This window comes from Eubalaena glacialis, chromosome 6 (genome assembly GCF_028564815.1).
Source record: "Eubalaena glacialis isolate mEubGla1 chromosome 6, mEubGla1.1.hap2.+ XY, whole genome shotgun sequence".
Lineage (NCBI taxonomy): Eukaryota > Metazoa > Chordata > Mammalia > Artiodactyla > Balaenidae > Eubalaena > Eubalaena glacialis.
The window spans coordinates 70,607,139-70,621,212 of NC_083721.1; the positions used below are offsets into that span (position 1 = coordinate 70,607,139).

Genomic DNA, 14,074 nt, shown 5'->3' on the forward strand with positions numbered 1-14,074 from the left:
AGTCCACATGCCGCAACTAAAGAGTCCACGTGCTGCAACTAAAAGATCCCGCATGCCACAATGAAGATCCCATGTGCCTTGACTAAGACCCGGCACAGCCAAAATAAATAGATAAATAAATAAATAAATATTTTTAAAAAAACGTCCATCAGGTTCAAATATAATGACAAAAAACAAACACTTCTTTATGTAAAAAACCAAATTTCCAAAACTAAAACTTCTTTGTTAGCATTTCTTTATCAGTCTTTTACTTTTTAATGGTCTTAAATGCATTTGTGACAAAAATAAAGTGCCAAAGTTTTAAGAAACCATATGCTAACTTAGGATGTTATCTATATTTTCTTGGACCAATCAATGATTTTTTAAAATAGAGATATTGGCACTTTTTCTCTTAAAATAAATGTTTATATGTCTCACCAATAACACCAGCCTGTAGCACAGAGCATCCCACATAAAAACACAATGCCATTAAAAACCAAACAGGAATCCTGAAAGAGAAAAGAAACTCTAGTTTTAATATAGTAAATTGTACCCAGAGACTCCCTTCCCATTATCCTTTAGAATAACCAGAGAATCCTTCCAACCTGCACCCTTAGCCCAGCAGAGTAAGAATAAACTCTAATTGATAAATACTGAATTAAATATTATTTACAATACTTACAATATTTTCCTAGTTACACACCTTTCTTCTCTTAGCAAATGTCAATTTCTTAAGATGACTTGTTTTTAAAAGTTCCAGTGTCAATATATTCCAAAAATTTACTATTCATACAATTTATTATTTCACACATAATTAATACAAAACTTTAAAGAAATTTAAAATATATATTCAATGTAGCCAAGTTCTATTCTTAAAAACAACTTTTCTTCTGAGTTTACTTCTCCAGAAGACCAGTCCTCAAGGACTTCTGGAGTCTAGCAATGTTGGCATCCAGTGCTGCAAGGCCATTTTGGAAGTCTTGTTCATCACGAGAAGTGAACGTTGAAAAAGAAGAAGTGCTCCAGTCAGAGGTTAAATCAGAATTTAAAAAGCTACCATCAGAGACTGCACTACTCTTCACTTGAATGCTGCTGTTCTGACAAGTGGAGGGGCCATGGCACGCAGCCAATTCCTCTGGCTCCTCAGCGGCAGGAGGGATCTTGCAAATGGCTTCCTTTATTTTCTTGAGGAGTTGCTTGTCCTCCATATCAGCTGTTCTGGAAAGTTTCTCGGGTGCAACTCCTTCCTCGCTGGACGAGGAACAAACTCCAGGTGCACACAATTTATTTTCTTTTTCAGCAACACATCCACTGACCGTCTGCGGTGGAGCAACGGTGATCTGTGGCTGGGGGGATAATCTCTCAGATGGTGGTGATTTCTTTTTAGAAGTGCTTCTAGCAAACGGAATGTAAATTGTCTTATCCAAATTACACTCATCTTCTATTAAAGTTGTAATTTCACTCTCCTCATCAGAATCCTGTTTTGAAAGGGCAGAAATGATTCCAGGGGCTGATGCTTCCACCATGTTCCTAGCATTAGTATGCTGAGGGCCTTTAGAGGGCAGAACATTTTCATAGGGTCTATCTGGCACTGTGTTTTCCTCATTGTTAATTGTAGAAAGTGGCTCTGAACGTGTAATAATAGTGTGAACTGGTTCTAACTTATTTAGATAGCTCATTATGGAAGTGTGAGCAGGGATTGGGTCATGTTGAGGTTGTTTTTCATAAAAGTTCAGAAGTGATTTCGTAAGATTATTCCCAGGCTTGCAGCGAGCAGTGTCCATACTAAGATCTGAGAGAAGCTTTGCCATACTGGTCTGTAAAGTTCTGTTAAGAAGAATTTAGTACACTAATTATTTCTTTGTACCCATTTCTTTCATTTATTTAAATACACCTCATCTTTAAAAGAAAGTATTTGAGGCAAGCACCTGGCTCTTAATACAGGAAAAAGCAACTAAGAGCACAAAATCAGAGAATATGCTCTGGAAAGAGTAAATTAAAATAAGAAATGATAAAAGATCTTGGTCTGCATCAAATCAATTATTATATCTAAAAATAGAGGCTCAGAAAAATTTCTCTCTTGAGGTACAGAGATGCTTTATTTTTGAGCAACATTGCAAAATGGTAAATATACTACTCATTTGTTAGCGGATTCTGTTAGTAATTAAATTACTTTCCATTCAAAATATATATGCAAAGGACGCTGGAATAATGCTGGGTAAAAAAAAAGGATACTTAGAGATAATTATCTAGTATAATTAGGTAGCAACAGCTAGGCTCCAGGAGAAGTGTGATATAAGGAAAACCACACAGGGTTTGAAGTCAGACAGAAATGGAATCATATCTTCACACTATCGCTAGCTGTGATCTTGGGCAAGTCACTCAACCTTCCTGAATCTCAAGTTCTTCAATTGCAAAATGAAGGTAACTACTTCAGAATTAGAGTGAACATTAAATAAGATAAAATAATAAAACATAAGGGTAAAGTGCCTAGCACAGTTTCAGGCTAAGTGGGTTTTTATTTCGTGGCAGCTTTTATTAGTAGTCCTATTAAAACCATTTTATACCAAGGCTTTAGTCTATTTGAATTGAATCATAATACACTCTTAAATACAGATAAGAAAAAGAAACACACCAATTTTAAAAAAAGATACAAAGAACATCAACAGGTAATTTTAAAAGACTACAATTAGCCAATAAGCATGTTTTAAAAGTTCAACTTTTATCAGAGAAATTCAAATTTTTTAAATGTGATTTTTTTTTTTTTTTTTTTTGGCCTATCAAGCTAACATAGGAAAATAAGAGTATCCATTGTTAGAGAAGCTTGGAGAAGCAGGTATTACTAGTGGGAGTGTACACTCTCCGAGCAGACCAGCAATGTATCAGAAGCCTTAAAGATTGGTATATCCCACACCTTTTGACCCACCAAGTTGCACTTCTAGAACTTTATCCTACTGATATTCACCAAGAGGCTGTACCCAGAGATATATTTACAAAGATGTAATTTATAATAGAAAATAAATGGGGTTAATATCCTCAAATACTGTGGACTGATTTAGGTAAACTATGGTCTTACTGCATCACAGCCATCTATAGCCATGTTGTAAAGAATATTTATTGATAAGAAAATGTTCATTATACCAGGTTAAATTTAAAAGATCAGACCATAAGCAACACAATAACAATATTATTTTTGTAAAAACAGTTACACACATCTAAATAAAATACTAAAAGGAATCTTTATACGAAACCGTTAGCAGTGATTTTATCTTTGGATATAGAATGAGCGATTCTTTTCCTACAAAAGGAAAAAAATAGTTTTTTTCCAACCTGGCTTTCACTGTCATCTTAAATATGCTATGCTTTGAGTTCTGATTACCATTCAAATGGCAATGGCTCCAGCCACGTTTTCCTCATATCTCTTTCAAGAAGCTAATGAGCTACTATTAAAAGATTAAAAAATATGCTATAGAAATGTATATTTAAAGAAATGCTGTAATGAATAATGATCTACTAGTTAATTCAACAAGACTGCACACTGTGATTTTTATTTTTATTTATTTTTAGTAAAGAAATCCTTATGTTGAAGTTCCTTTCCAGACTTAAAAATGTTATCTCTGCTGTGCACAAAATCTGCAATACAGAAAGGAAGGAAGGGACAATGTAATAAGAGTTTAATCTCTGGAAATTAATAGCAATCACTAAGCTTCTCATGTGTAAACAAAACGTGACTCACCATTGTCTTTGAAATTAAATCTCTGTAAGTAAAGTAAAAATATGCCAAAATTTAAAAGGAAGCAATACAAGCACCTAGATAGCTACAAAGTAGTTATATTTGTGTTTCTATTATATGAGACTCAGCTAAACACACTGATTTTTAATGCTTGTAAAACTGGCACATTTTCAAAATAAGAAATGTAAAGTTCTTTCTTGGCTATTTATAAAAATATACTAATTTAAATAACTATCAGCACTTGTAAGAATGCTCTCAGAAGCTATTAGAAGAATATTTACTACTTATTTACTGAAAAATATATTAATTTTCCTCACATTTTAATGGTTTTATAACATATATTCTAGTAAAATCTTTAAAAAGTGATAAAGATGTATTTCAAAACTATTGAAGGTTGAAGAAAGAAATGGTTTAGGAAATCTGTTTAGAACTTGTATGTGAAACTTCTAGTTCCATTATCCCTCCCCAGTAGTCTGAGAAAGGCATTAAAAAATTTTGTGAAATCTCTGAGACTACTTAACACACACACACAAAAATATATACCTATCTGAGGTGTATGGCTATAGGGAAAAGATATGGGATAGATGAACATGAAGATTTATCTGTATTGTCAGATGTCATTGCTTTACTCTCTAATGTCAAAAGTAAAATTTAAATGGTCACAGTTAGCCCAGCTATAGTACTGGAGATGTTCCTAATTAATTGAGTTACATAGGGTACCACCAAACATATCATAAATCACCAGTGTGGGTGAATTTTGACAATTGAGCTCCAAGAGCATTTTTTTTGTTGTTTTGCTCTTTAATTTAAAGGGCAAAACAAAAATTGCCATCAGTGGGTATATATACTTAGCATTTTGAAGCTAGTACTGAATCTTCAGAAAATGCAGTGGCAGAACTATAAGACACTGTGCTAAGCCTGCCTACTATGTTTCTATAATCATTCAGAGTCTAGTTAGTCTGACTAATAGGTGAACTAGTAGTCATGAGGCAGGATTTATGCTCAGCATAAAAAGAAAAGGCCCTTAACAACAACGGAAAAAAACTGACAGGAAAGTTCTTGAGAGTCTTAAGAAAAGGAGAACAAAATGTCTATATCTAACATTTTAGACACAGTCTTTTCTAAAAGCAGATAATATATAAGAATTAATGACCTTTCTCAGTTTCTATGTTTCTATGTTAGGGTAAATGTTAAGAAAAGGCTCCAATTGGCAAACCAATCCATTTTCGTTCCTAATAAACAATGGAAAAGGCACACTGTGTGTTATTTGGGAAGTATGAGCAGGTACTAAGGTATCTTCTTAAAAAGGCAGAAGAATCTCTTAATAATGGGTCATCTTCTCTCAGAGAGAAGCTGTCCTTTTCAAAACAGGAAGCAAGGCTAAAGAGGGAATCTGAAGTCTTGGCTGAAGTCCAGCTCACGTCCCAACTAGGTGTGAAAGTCAGGTATGTGCCTTCATTTCTTTGAGCTTCCATTTATGCTAATTTCTAGAATAACTGTACTATTACTTACTCTGAAAACTGTTCTTACATTTTTCTATCAATTTTCTTCACAAATGTACCACACATGTTAAATAATATTTAGTCCAGTTTATCCTTAAAAAAAGACGTTATTTCCCTTCATACATCATCAAAGAACTAGAATAGCTTTTTGCTTAACGATGTGGATATTTAGCAACTAAAATGATTAAATATTTTTGTGTGTGTTTCCCACTCATATATTTGGACCACAGTATACAATAAATGTTTGTTGAATAAATGAATAAGCAAACGAACCCATCCATTTATCCATCCATCTCCCTGGGGAAAAAATGCTAAGGTTTACGTAGACTAGATTAGGCACGGAGTCGTCACCAGGAATAAACTGTTTTAGTTAAGACCATGCCATGTATGAGGGTGAAAGAAAACCTGGCTAGGAATTAAGAGATGTGAGTTCTAGTCCCAGCTCCGTTATTAACTCTCTATTAATATTTAACTTACATGGCCCCAGTTTCCCCAACCATGAAAATGCAGATATTTAAATCTTCCCTCCATAGATGAGGACAAATGAAATAATAGAGAGAGGACTTTGAAAAAAATCCAAGTGCTTTATAAATAAAAGATAACATCAGCTTCTAATGTCATGCCCATAAAGGAGCTGGGTTTAGTAGTATAAAAAAGAAATTGAGGGAAGAAAACTCCCAGGGAGCTAGATCTTCTGCTTGGTGCCGACAACCATGCCCCTTAGAATGAGGAGATGCTGCCAGTGACACCTAAGCAACCACTCATGGAACTTGACCATGTTACCTTGCTGTCCTGTTTTTCTTTTCCAAACTTGACTATATACCATATATACTTTAATACATATGTTAAAAAAATATGTATTAAAAAAGTTATTTTTTAACTTAAAAAAAAGTTTATTGATATATAATTTATAAACTATAAAATATGGCCTTTTAAAGTGTACAACGTAGTGGGTTTTTTGTCTATTCATAGAGTTGTACAACCATAACCTCTACCTAGTTTCAGAACCCTCACAAGAAACTCTGTGCCCATTAGCAGTCACTGCCCATTCTTCCCCTCTTCTCCCAGCCCTTGGCAACTACTAATCTACCTTTTGTTTCCATGGGTTTGCCTATTCTGGACATTTCTTAGAAATAAAATCATATAATATGTGGCTTATTGTGATTGGCTTCTTTTACCATAAATATTTAAAAATAACAGAATTTTTACCCCAAATTACTCCTCAGGAAAAAGAAGACGCTTTTCTTTGGAGACCTTATAAAGACTTTCATAAGGGACATTCTCCTAATTACTTCACTTTGAACAAGAGTGGTATAAACCAATTTTTAGAAACTCTGACTAGAACCTAATTAATTATAATACTACATGGATACAAGAAGTGTATTTTGTTTTTTACACTGTTCAATAAAAGTTTGAGTGAAATTATTCTGTGAAAGATGAATGAGGAAAAAAAAGTGATATTTCTATATTAACAATAGCTTTTATAAAGTCACTTCAAATATGTTTACAAAACAAAATTAATATTATATATATTATGATTTATATATATATTTCATCTATTTCCCTAAAAGTTTATAGTTCAAAGTTGGGAAAAAAAGTTTGTAATTCAAAATGGGTCTTCTCATTTGAAGTACGAAGAAGATTGTTTTATATTCAGGGTTGTTTTATGTTTATAACTATGAATTTCCAGCTTCATTCAAAGGCATGGTAGGATCTGATGATATTCAGGCCTAAAATAACTGACTTCTCTAGGATTTAAAAAATTAGTAGAAAATCTAATTCTTGTCAACCATCTCAAGAGAAAACTGAACTTTATAAGTGCATATCATTCAAAAATTGAGTGAGGTGGTTTTATTTATATAAGACATGTTAAGGAATAAAGGGATCTTAGAAGTTGCTGCCAACTCCCTCATTTTACTGATGAAATGAATGAGGCTCAAAGAGGCTAAATGACTTACCCAAGATCTTATGAATGAGGGCTTACTGTGCTAAGTGCTTTTCATGAATGATTTCTTAGTCCTCCTATCAACCCTAATCATGTCCCTACTTTACAGGTAAGGTTTAGAAAGGTTAACTATCTTGCTCAGAGTCATACAGCTAATACATGGTAGAGCTAGGATTCCACTCAGGTTTCTCTGGCTTCAGAGAGCTCTTAACCATTTTGCTAAATAAGTCTTTAGCTCCTCATCAGAGGCCTTTTCACATGGTTTAAAAAAGCAGTTAGGGCTTCCCTGGTGGCGCAGTGGTTGAGAATCTGCCTGCCAATGCAGGGCACACGGGTTCGAGCCCTGGTCTGGGAAGATCCCACATGCCGCGGAGCAACTAGGCCCGTGAGCCACAACTACTGAGCCTGCGCGTCTGGAGCCTGTGCTCCGCAACAAGAGAGGCCGCGATGGTGAGAGGCCTGCGCACCGCAATGAAGAGTGGCCCCCGCTCGCCGCAACTAGAGAAAGCCCTCGCACAGAAACGAAGACCCAACACAGCTAAATAATAATAAATAAATAAATAAATAAATAAATAAATAAATAAATAAATATTTTAAAAAAAGAAGAAAGGGAAAAAAAAAAAAAGCAGTTAACCATGTTTGGAATTTATCTTAACTGGAACAGAAGAAAACATCATTAGAAATTAGCAAAAACATTGAGAAAAGGATAGGGGTAAGAAAGCAGGTCCGAAATTATTCTGAAGTTTATAAATACATCTAACAAAAGGCATAAGTTATTCAAATGATGTCAATATTACCTGGTTAATTCTCTTAGTCGCGTCACCTCAGCATCACGCTGACGTAATGTTATTCCCAAAATCTGATTTTCTTTTTCTGCAGCTTCTAACTTAAACCGGGAGCTTTTCACATTGACTAAAGCTTCCTCCAATTCTAAAACAACAAAAAAGTTTTAGTTTCCCTATTACTTTTTAAAAAGTGACCATAACTGTAGTTCAAACACATACCAATTTTCATTCTTGTTGTCTCAATGTCAAATTGCTGTTTATTTTCAAGTAAAGTTTGATCTTTCTCTTTAAATATACCAGCAAATTTTTTGTTTTCATCTTTCTGACTTTCTATCACTTTTAAAAGCTCTTCATTTTTACTCTGTAGTAATTCTTGGCTCTTTAGTGACTCCTGTAATTGATTTTGCAGTGACTTGTTCAATGATTGAAGAGAAAACACTGTAAGACAAAATAGATCAAATAATTATTACCCTAATTTAAAAACTACAAACCTGGAAAAGCTCTGTTTTTTAAAAAGAAAAGGCTTGGAATTTATTGATTTTGCTTAACCATTATATGCTTGAGCAGTTCTATGTAAATACTAAATGTATTCTTAAAAACTGATTGGCAGAAGTCATATCTTTCTTCTCCAATTGATATTTCAGGCATTAATTTTTTTTAACCTTTTTTAACAAAAAAATAATATATATACAAAGTAAAAAAAATTCAAACATCATGAAATACCAATGATACCAAATGATTCTCAATGAAAAGTCTCCCTTCCCACCCCACCTCCACTCTCCCCCAAGAAGCAAGCAATATTAACTTTGATATCCTTCTGGAAAATACTTTTGCATATAACATATATTTAAGCATAAATGAATCATACTATACCCATAGTTTCTAACCTTCCCTTTCCCCCCTCCATAAGATTGTTATGTATCAGCACAGAGATCTATCACATTCTTTCTAATGGCTATAAAATGGCACCTTTCATTTAACAGTTGCAGCCTTGAGTGAAGTAGAATCTGGGCATACAGTGGTGAACAACAGAGACATGGTTCCTGCTCTCATGGAGCTGATAGCAAACAAGTAATTATGAATAGTAATACACGCTCTCAAGGCAACAAGAAGGGAAATGGTAGAGAATAAAAAGAGATAGGCTGCTTAGAATGGCAACCACTGATCTCCTCACTTTCTGTCTTGGCCTCCTCTCTCCCACCCATCCCCATGGTTTATTCATAATGGAACCAGAGTGATCTTTTCCAAAATTACTCTGGTGAAGTTGAACGCGTTTATGAAGTGCGTGTTCTGTTGGGTGCTCATAATTTTTAAATTTCTTTGTAAGAGATATTTTTATATATTAGGAAAATCAAGCCTTGGTCATATCACACAAAAAACATTTCCCCATTTTGTTGATGCTTTTTGAATGTATTTATAATTTTGTTGTGCATAAAATGAAAAAGATTTCTGGGACATGCTTTATCAATCTTTCCTTTGTAGCACGTGAGTTTTTGTTGGGCTTAGGAAAAGTTCCTAAGAATACAAAAAAAGTTCTTATCTTTTCCTCTAGTACTATTAGTTTTTTTTTCTTTTCTTTTCTTTTACTTTAAGCTCTACGATCCATAAGGACAACTTGGCAATATCTGTCAAAACTGCAACAGTATATACCCTTTGACTCATAAATTCTACGGCTATAATCTACAAAAACAGTCACACATGTGCACAGAGACATAGGTACAAGGATTTTCGTTGCAGGATTATTTCTACTGGGAAAATGGGGAAAGTACCTAGATATCTATCGGCAGGGGACTTTAAATACATTATGACAGAACTACATAAAGAGAATATCTACACAGTTCTTAAACAGAAAGAAACATATTTATGTATTTTGATAGAGAAAAATGTCTACTACATATTACATGAATAAATACAAGCTGCAGGAGTATATACAGTGTAATCTCATTTTCACAAAAGAAGTACATATATAGTTCTATTAGTGCCCATCTGTTAGTAGATATGCAATATTTATGAAATAAATCAATTATATATGAACAGGAGATATGTGAAAGGAAATACAGTCTTTTTTTAAAAAAATAGAGGTATTGGGACTTCCCTGGTGGCGCAGTGGTTAAGAATCCGCCTGCCAATGCAGGGGACACGGGTTCGAGCCCTGGTCTGGGAAGGTCCCACATGGCACGGAGCAACTAAGCCCGTGTGCTACAACTACTGAGCCTGTGCTCTAGAGCCCACGAGCCACAACTACTGAGCCCTCATGCCACAACTACTGAAGCTTGCACTCCTAGAGCCCGTGCTCTGCAACAAGAGAAGCCACCGCAATGAGAAGCCCGCGCACCACAATGAAGAGTAGCCTCTGCTCGCCGCAACTAGAGAAAGCCTGTGTGCAGCAACGAAGACCGAATGCAGCCAAATATAAATAAATTAATTAGTTAATTTTTTAAAAATAGGGGTATTATTGGGAAGTCACAGCACGAATCTCTTATTTTTGTGTTTCTGCACTATTTTAAATTTTAATGAGTATTATTCTTACTTTTTAAATGTTGATTGTTAACAAAAAGTCCACTTAACACAAAGTAATTAAGAAAGTTCAATTCTTTATCAACATTTCCATAGCCACAAAGAATTTACCATCAGTTCTTAAGTTCTTTTACCTACATTCAAGGTTGCATTCCAGAGAACCAGATGACTTTTGAGTTTTTTCTCGTTCTCTAAGTTGCTGGTTCAAAATTCTCAGTTGCCTAAATGAAATAATGAAAAACATGAATGCAAGAATCCCAAGTTCATTTAACAGTATACATTTGATAGCCTATTAAAATAGACAACACAAATAGTGGCTAGAACAGCAGAACTCCATCTTATCCCCCAAACATAAGACAAAAACCAAATAAACAAAGTAACAAAACCACACTACTGCTATTATTAGAAGGCCTGAGATAATTTTTAAAAGATTGTCTGGGATAGCATAAAACCACCCTTCACTAGAAAAAGGTTAATTTATTTTTCCCCTTCCCTTTTTTGTTCTCTTTTCAGTGATTTCATTGTTTGTTTCTATTTCTTTCATTTCTATATCCTCTTGCTATTTTCTTCTTCTGTCTTCCTTCTCAGGAAGTATTTTCATTACTGTAGTAATTATCTACTTTTTAAAAGATCTGTCATAACTATGTACCAGAATACCTACAGGGACCGACTGCTATCAGACATGTATCTGCTTGGTTTGTCATGCACTGTAAAAATTGGAAAAGACAAATTTATGCTTCTACTAATTTCTTTATTAGATGTAAAAGTTAATGGCTTTAAGTAAAGAGAATGCTAATAAGCAGCAACTCTTTCCCACAATGAACTTCACAATATGTAGCTGCTTCACAAATAGGAACATACAAAAGGAAGTGTTTACTTCTAAGAAGTTAATACTTAAAAAAAAGGTATCTCTGGTATCTTTCCAGAATTACTTACTTGGAAATAATCAACACTAAAGTATTATTGTTACGAAATCTAAAATTATAGATTCTACCTCACATCATTTGTATGTATTAATTCAGAATGGATTAAAGAGCTAAACATAAAATATAAAAACGAACAAAACTTAACTATACAAGGTTTAGGTGGAAATCTACATAATCTTAAAAAGTGGGAAGGGCATTCCTAAGCAAGACTCAAAATCCAGCAACCACCAAGGAAAAAAATGAAGGATTTAACTACATCAAAATTTGAAACTTGTTCTAGAATTAGCAGTCTGGAAGAAAATACCTGCTACACATATAACAGACAAAGGGTCTGTAACATTTAAGAACTCCTACAAATCAGTAAGAAGGGCAATAAAATGTGACAAACGATAAGAATGGGCAATTCACATAAGAAATAGAAATGGCCAATAAGCATATGAAAAATGCTCAGCCTCGCTAATATGAAGAAATGCAAATTTACAACAGGAGATACTTTATGGCCACAGGATTGACAAAAATGAAAGGAAATAACACTTTTCGTTGGTGATGGTATAGGGAAAGGGATTATCTCAATTGGTGGGAGTCTACTGGTATAACCATTTTGGATGTCAATTTGGCATTATCCAACAAATGTAAAATGTTCACAATCTGTGACAAAATAATTCCAGCTCTAAGTTATCTAGCTTCAGAAATAGTTGTATATGTGCAAAATCATCTATAATCTTGTAGATATATATAAGGATGTTCTCAACAGCAATATTTAATAGAAGTTGGAAACAAAATGCTACATAAATTATGATATATCCATACTATGAAATACTAATATACAGGTATTTAAAAAAAGAGACTGGCTTCCCTGGTGGCACAGTGGTTAAGAATCCACCTGCCAATGCAGGGGACACGGGTTCGAGCCCTGGTCCAGGAAGATCCCACATGCTGTGGAGCAACTAAGTCCATGCGCCACAACTACTGAGCCTGCGCTCTAGAGCCCACAAGCCACAACTACTGAGCCCGCATGCCACAACTACGGAAGCCCGCACGCCTAGAGCCTGTACTCCGCAACAAGAGAAGCCACCGCAATGAGAAGCCTGCGCACCGCAACGAAGAGTAGCCCCTGCTTGCCGCAACTAGAGAAAGCCCACACACAGCAACGAAGACCCAATGCAGCCAAAAATAAAAATAAATAAATAAATATATTAAAAATAAATAAATAAAGAGACTGTCATGGAAAGATTTCCAAGAGACATTATACAGTGAAAAAAACAAGCTACAGAACAATAGTATAACATGATCTCATTTTTGTTTTAATAAAATTCAGCTTTTCTGAAAAGGTTTCTCCTTTACAACAAAGAGGGCAGATCTAGAAAAGGCAGCATAGACTGGTAACCCATAACTCCAACTGGAATGCTTCTTCTGATATTTTCCAGAAAAACAGCAGGTCCTTGTACACACCAAGTGTGTGACAGAAGCTTTGCTTGACAATTCTGTATGTCCCTGGTCAGATTCTTCTCTCCTCTTCTCTTTTACAAGTTCATGGGCCTGAGCTGAGAAGCATAATAAAACTGCTCCCACATTTAGGAAAACAGTCCCTCCAACCTAACTGTACCACTAGCTACTCTCTTCCCTCTCATTCCCAGTTTTTGGGGCCGGGCTTTTAAAAAATGATTGTTCTATAAAAATGATACATGATAATAAATAAAAGAGTCTTTTAAAAATGGATAATGTTACACATGCTATTTAAAAGTATTATGTATTATATTTAAGTTCACTTTCCATAATGGAAAAGAATATGAAAAAGAATGTATATACATAACTGAGTCACTTTGCTGTGCAGCAGAAACTGACACAACATTGTAAATCAACTATACCTCAGTAAAATAAATTTTTAAAAATTATTCCTAAACAGCCTAAAATAAAGGAAATAGGATATGAAAAACATTGATTTTGGAATTTTTACTGTCAAGATTACTAACAGTCTATTCTGAGCCCATAATTCCAGTTGTTTTAGTTCTGTGTATAGATTCAATGTTCATCTCTAATCTACTCCTTTACCTGAACTTACCTCTTGGTTGGCTAGACTTTGCCATTCAAGAATCTTTGTTTCTAAAGGAGGCCAAGGGTGCTGTATTTCCTAAGTTTTCCCACACTTTAGAATACGACTATTACCTTTACACTAAAAGGATCACTGGACCACATATTTTCTTTTCCCTTAGAACTTTGTAAATGATGTTCTATAATCTTCTGACAATTAATATTGCTGTGAAAAGGCTGAGGCCAATTTGATATTTTTCTCCTTATGATTTGCTTTTTCTTTTTAGTGTCTGTAAAAGCTAAATTTTTTTGTCCTCAAGGTGTAGTAACTTCACCAGCATGTCTTGGTATTGATCGTTTTGCATAGTTTTTCTGAGAACTTGTATACCCTATTGATCTGCTGACACAGATCTTTAGATTAGTAAGTTTCCCTTTATTTATCTATCTTTTAATATTGTCTTTAATCTATTCGTTCTCTTCTCTTTTGCAGGAACACTATGCCAATTTTGCATCTCTTTTGTTTCTCTTCCATGTATATCATGTTCTTAATAATAATTTTTAGATCAGTCTTTTTCTATTTTTTTGGTATGAATTCCTGAAGCTTATCCACCACACATTCAGTCATTTAACAAGTATTTATTAGAGTGAGTGCTAGG

General features: G+C 34.4%; 1 protein-coding gene across 3 annotated transcripts in view; it reads right to left on the minus strand.

The window, feature by feature from the left end:
• Positions 1–844: 844 nt before the first annotated feature.
• The window catches only part of CCDC14 (coiled-coil domain containing 14), a 45,121-nt gene continuing 31,891 nt past the window's right edge, over positions 845–14,074 (minus strand). For all 3 annotated transcript variants that reach the window (XM_061193181.1, XM_061193180.1, XM_061193182.1), the window contains 4 exons: positions 10,600–10,682; positions 8,164–8,382; positions 7,957–8,089; positions 845–1,806 (listed from right to left, as the gene is read on the minus strand). In XM_061193181.1, the coding sequence (XP_061049164.1) occupies positions 876–1,806; positions 7,957–8,089; positions 8,164–8,382; positions 10,600–10,682 (1,366 nt within the window). In that variant the 3' untranslated portion in view covers positions 845–875. The remainder of the gene's footprint in view (positions 1,807–7,956; positions 8,090–8,163; positions 8,383–10,599; positions 10,683–14,074) is intronic.